Consider the following 5985-nt stretch of genomic DNA (forward strand, 5'->3'; position numbering starts at 1 on the left):
AACTAGAAGATACCATAGACAGCACAGTGATTTGATTTGAGGTTTAGGAGGGAATAAACATCTATCTCCATGGTATTACCAAACAAAATTCATGGAACACATAATTTATTTTATTTCATTCAGACCTCTTTTTTTTATTGAAACCGTTGAAGAATTTCGATGTTACTGTTGCTAGCAGTTTCTCATAGTTGAATCCCATAATTCCACACAGGTTTAAGGATTGTTTTATTCACTAGCACTTTATTGTCAAATGATAACTTTGATTTATTGCTTTGATTTTCTCTTAGACCAGATTTGCCAAGTAAGCCTTCTGTCCTTCTAAAGTAAATTCCCAGGTATTTCAATTCGTTTGCCCGTGGAAAACTGAAATTGTTCATTTTTCAGCTGGCCAACTTTCTCTTCTTAAAGAGAATGTTACTTGAACTGATAAAACAACTCTAACTCATAAACCAATTAGTAAGAATTCATTTAATCATCTGGTATAGAGATAACAAGATAACGTTTACACCCTCTTCAACCACCATTACAGTACTATCTATGGTCTCTTAGAATATCTTGGAATATATTGGAAGAAGGCAATCAATTCATTCACTTGTCTATAGTTCGAAAATGGTTCAAAGATTAAATTTCGGCTAGCTGGAATAGTTAGCGTTACTTGAAAATTAGGACTCAAAATTGACAGCAGATTGAGCAATGTTTAATTTTACGATATTGCATTATCATTAGCGCATTATTTATTTGAAATATAAATATTCAAAGATAATAAATGAGAATTCTAGGATATTTCGAAATAAATTTCGATTTTTGCCCCAATTTTCTAGATTAATCTTTTGTATTTTATAAATACGTATTTCGACTACCAAGTAGTCATCATCAATATGAATTAGCTAGTCTTAATTACTCTTATCGTAATTACTCCTTGCTAATTGGGTAACGGGCTGTACTTGCAATATATGTATTTATAAAATACAAAAAATTGATCTAGGAAATTCTAGCAAAAATCGAAATTTATTTGTTTTTTGAAACATTTTCTTCTTAGATTCAATTTTGGTATACGATTTAAAATTTTAATATGGACTAATGTGTTTGTAAAGTACAGGAAAAATTTTTTTCTGACAAAACAGTAGTTATAAGGTTTTTGTCTAAATAAAAAATAGTATTTGCAGGATTAAAAATTTTGGGAGGAAACTATTCGTACCTAAATAGTGAAATTAACTAAAAAGTGTATTATAGTTTAAAATCAATTTTTATTTTAAAAATATTTTGCTTTACAATATCCTTTATATTCTATCGCGGTATGTTTTTCTTGGTTCCATTTAAGTGCGGAATATTGTTGACGGTTCCAAAAATTTAAGGATGACATGTGCAAGGATCACATGTTATATTGCCAGCTTCCCATGGCCAAACACATCTATTTTGGCATGGGCTAAATACTAATGGTGGATCACTTGGTGCACAATTTTTTACATGACCAACACCAAAGTTATCACAATGAACAAATTGACAACATTTAGGTAACGGTTTTAATACATCCACATGTATGTCGGCTACCAAAGGACATTCTGGATATGGATTTGCAATTCTGACAGCTGGTGGATCTGTGCATGGTGGGGGTGGTGGAGGTGTTGAAGGACTTGTTGGACACGGTGGGGTTGCTGTGGAACACGATGATGAAGTTGTTGTAGAACATGGTGATGTGGTTGTAGTAGAACATGGTGATGTGGTTGTTGTAGAACATGGTGATGTGGTTGTTGTAGAACATGGTGATGTGGTTGTTGTAGAACATGGTGATGTGGTTGTTGTAGAACACGGTGTTGTGGTTGTTGTCGAACATGGTGATGTGGTTGTTGTAGAACACGGTGTTGTGGTTGTTGTCGAACATGGTGATGTGGTTGTTGTAGAACACGGCGAGGTTGTTGTAGAACACGTAGGTTTGGTTGTTGGATCATCACATGGATTGCCACCACATCGATTGTTATCAGTTTCTCCTCCGTTTCCTTTATTCAAGGTACATCCAGATTCAGCGGCAAACGTACACGTTTGAGATTGTGTACTAAACTCCAGTGGCGCAGCACAGTTTATTTCTTCTAATTTCCCATTAGCACATTGGTAAAATTTGGAACATTCAGATTCATGTGGATACAACTGTCCGTTTTGACACGCTGCAGCTGCATTTGATTGATATATATTTTGGGCTAATAAAGCCACCATAATTAAGACTAAAACAATAAAAAAAAATTTTCCAATACTTGAAATGGATGCAGAAAATAGTTACTACCAGTACTTAAAAATTTTTAGAATGAGACTACCATCTATTGATGTGGATTTTGGATAAAAGGCTTGATTTTTTTAAAAGCTTGATGTAGTGGGGCTAAGTCTAAATCAATTCTGAAAATTTTAGGGGGAGTTGTCCGATAATTTAAATAAATAATTTACTTCAAAAGTAGGCATATTTAGCAAGGTATGGATGTATAAGCACGGTAGCTGGACACAAATCTAAAAATATATATATTTTGATGGTAAATTATGCCATAACTTCATAATATAAGACGAATAGTAAGAATAAAATTTTTCGGTACCTGGTGCAATTTTCAAAATATCGAAAATTTTGTTAAATTATTTTGCTTTCGATATTTCGAAAACTATGGCAGATATCGAAAAATTTTATTCTTATTTTTCGTCTACATTCATGAAGATTTTACAAAAATCATCATCAAAATTGAAAAGAAGATATAATTAATTTCAATCCTAGGTCTAAACCTACTTTGCCGATCGTACTACCTTACAATTTGAAATATTTGATTGATCAACGACGAACCTTTCAATTTATCAGCGAGTACTCAGGCAATGAAGCTACATATCAACACCATTGTTAAAATTTTTTAAACTATAAGTTTTGGAAACTAAAATTGTGATTGTAATTATTGATCTCAGTATTTTCTAACTGGAAGTTATGCTTAGAAATTATGCTTAGAAGTATATAATTAGATTGATAATTAAAATAAGTTTTTCATACCTTTCAACATTCTAATTTCAGGTCTTTCGATACCATACGATATTAGTTATATCAAAAATAAAATGGAACTAATTTTCCTAATGTTAAATGTAGTTTATATACTAAAAAGTTTAATGATAAAATTATAAGTTGTGACAAGGCAATTACAGATAATATACTCGATTTTCCTTTTATTGACAAGATAAAGTAGGCATTATTGATTAGTTCTGAAAACTACATCGTTTAATTAATTACTATCAGTTTGAATTGTTTCCATCCGTTTCATTTTATCCAAACAATAACGTCGCCTGAAGTCTCTTTACAATTATTTAGTCGCAAAAATATTTTCGTTTTACATAACATATGCAAAACAAAGCAGACAATTTAAAAAAATTTGTTTTGTTTTATTTGTTTGTTTTAGGGTAACACTGGTAAAGTGAAAAAATAAACAAAACTTTTCAGGGTTCCAGTTCCTAGCCTTTGGTTATATCTTTCAGTAACAGTTACTGTTCATTGAGCTTCTATTTTATTATTTTTACTTTCCTTTTGAAGAACAGAAAAGGTAAGTTAGTTAGTGAAGAATAAAGTGTCGCGTAAATGGAAATCGTAATGGAAATTAGATTTCTGAATTTCGTACTCCTTGTTTCTTTTATGACTTCCACTCATTGCTCTAATTCGAAAGATTTTACCCCTATATTTTTAGTATTCAAAAATTAAATTTAAAATAATTTTTTCTTGAAATATTTTCCTCAAAAAGCTTCTTTTTCAGATCCAACCCACCTTGGTCCGTCATTATTGATATTTATTTAAAATTATTTTATGGCAAAAATTATTGAGGGCGAGTCCTTAGCGAAAGAAAAGCTCACATAATTATATACGAGAAAATTTCAAATCTGTTCTTGTCTAGGATACTTTCTTATTTTTTCAAACATCTCTATTAAAACTTGAGTTATTGCAACCGAATGCGAATGTATGATGAAATTTTGCGTAAAACTGTGTAACTTGAAAAAATAGACAAACATTGAAAAGCTGTATCTCCGAAACTATCGGTCTTATCAAAACCGGCCAAATCTCCAATTATTATTATTTAACCTTGTTTAAAAATGAATAGTACAGTTTTATGAAAAACCAGTCGTTCTAGGTCAAAATTGGCAAAAACTGAAATAAGGTCAAAATTTTCGAGGTTTTTCTTATTTCTCGGGTCGAAAACTTGGATTTTAGTTGCTTTTACATTGCAAACAACATATCAAAGAAATAAATATACCTGATTTAAGTAATGCAACGTTCAGCCCTTTTTCATGTTTAATTTGATTGAATCAGAGTTGAGTTATATAATCGCATTCGGTGGCGACAATAAGTTAATAGAGATATTTGAAATATATAAAAAAGATTCCTAGCACAAATTTTTTTTTCATGTATAATTATGTGGGGTTTACATTCGTTATGGTTTCGAATTATAAACTAACCGCAGACTGGAAATATGATAAAACTAAATACTTACAATTGTGCTAGCTTTGTTGCTATTGCATTAAACTTATATTTATGTGCGTAGCATTAAAATATTATTTACTCATGCCTTTCAAATGAGTACCTTTAAGTACCCAAAATATGTTTATTGGCTAATCTATGTACGTTTCAAACCAAGCGCTACGCGCCGACCTTATGCCTTGTCATTTTTGTTTACTATTTTAACCGTATCTCCGGCTCTGATGGTCATAAATATTTGTTTTTTCTTGAAGAATAAAATGGTACACAATTGTTTCAAACATTCTAACAGTTTAAGGGCTATGGCTTCAATGCTGCTATGGCAAAAATTTCCAATAGTTTAGGAGCTATGACCGTATAAACAATTAATTTCCCTCCACTCTGAGCGATGAGTAAGTTGAAAATTCGGATTCAGCGGATCAAAATTCGTCGAAATATACTCATTGTTCGGTGGGATCTGTTCGGTAGGTAATATAATTCAGCTCTGAGAAGAAACTTTACTTTTACGAATTTTAAGGAACATAATTTTCCGGATCCTTGATTGCTTTATAATATTTTTCTACGAGATTATATATTCATTTGACCGCAGACGCGGATACAGAATTTCATTCAAGGGAGAGGGCAATTTTTGTGGAATTTTACTTTATTTTCCCGCAAATTTGCTCTAACTATAAATTAGTTTGTTATCCGTGTAAAAAATATTTGTAAGATTGAATGGTCTTGCCTATTCATCATTCTGCTACACTCACCTGAAGTATAATCTCAGTAAAGCTTAATTTTTTAGAGTTCAAACATTGTGATATTGATCTTATTTTTATTCATAAAATTAGTCAAAGCACTCAGGCCATCAGCCCAGTGATGGACCATTGCACCATTTTCCCACCCCTTTTATCCTTTTATCCCCTATGATCTCAACTTGAAATCAACAAAAATTAATTTTAATCTTTCTTTATTTTAATTAAATATATTATGGAAATTATTTGAAATAAAAAACATAGATATAACAATATTATATTTAACACACAATAATAGTTATTATATATTCTTATATATTATTTACATTGAAATTATTTTTATTCATTTATTTAAATATTTCATATAATAATAATTTTTATTTAAATAATTTTTATTAATTTTGAATCCATTACATTGCATAATTCATCATATGGTTAATTGTGTTTGTAGGTAATTTCTTAAAGGATTTTTTTTTTTTTTATATATTTATTAAACCACTTATTTAATTCTATCACAAAAATTTTTATTTATTTATTTATTTACCAAACTGATTTATATAAATTTTAACATGTGATAAAAAGTAGTTAAGTTTTCAAATAATCAGGAAAATGAGCAATATAAAGAACTCTGTTGATTATGGTTGAGTAAATACCATTAACAATTGGTAATATGTACGTTTAATGTCTAGAACAAAATCAGGTTTTGCTCCAGCCGTAATATTGTGATTATAATTGATATCTCATAAAAATAAAATATTTGCTAGAGCATTT

General features: G+C 30.2%; 1 protein-coding gene across 1 annotated transcript; it reads right to left on the reverse strand.

Moving 5' to 3' along the window:
* Positions 1-1230: 1230 nt before the first annotated feature.
* Positions 1231-3142, reverse strand: LOC123298119 (putative protein TPRXL). Its single transcript, XM_044880028.1, has 2 exons — positions 3017-3142; positions 1231-2219 (listed from the first exon to the last, which is right to left on the reverse strand). The coding sequence occupies exons 1-2, from the start codon at positions 3024-3026 to the stop codon at positions 1351-1353; spliced, it is 879 nt and encodes a 292-aa protein (XP_044735963.1). The 5' UTR covers positions 3027-3142; the 3' UTR covers positions 1231-1350.
* Positions 3143-5985: the final 2843 nt, after the last annotated feature.

The sequence above is a fragment of the Chrysoperla carnea genome, chromosome 4 (genome assembly GCF_905475395.1).
Source record: "Chrysoperla carnea chromosome 4, inChrCarn1.1, whole genome shotgun sequence".
NCBI lineage: Eukaryota > Metazoa > Arthropoda > Insecta > Neuroptera > Chrysopidae > Chrysoperla > Chrysoperla carnea.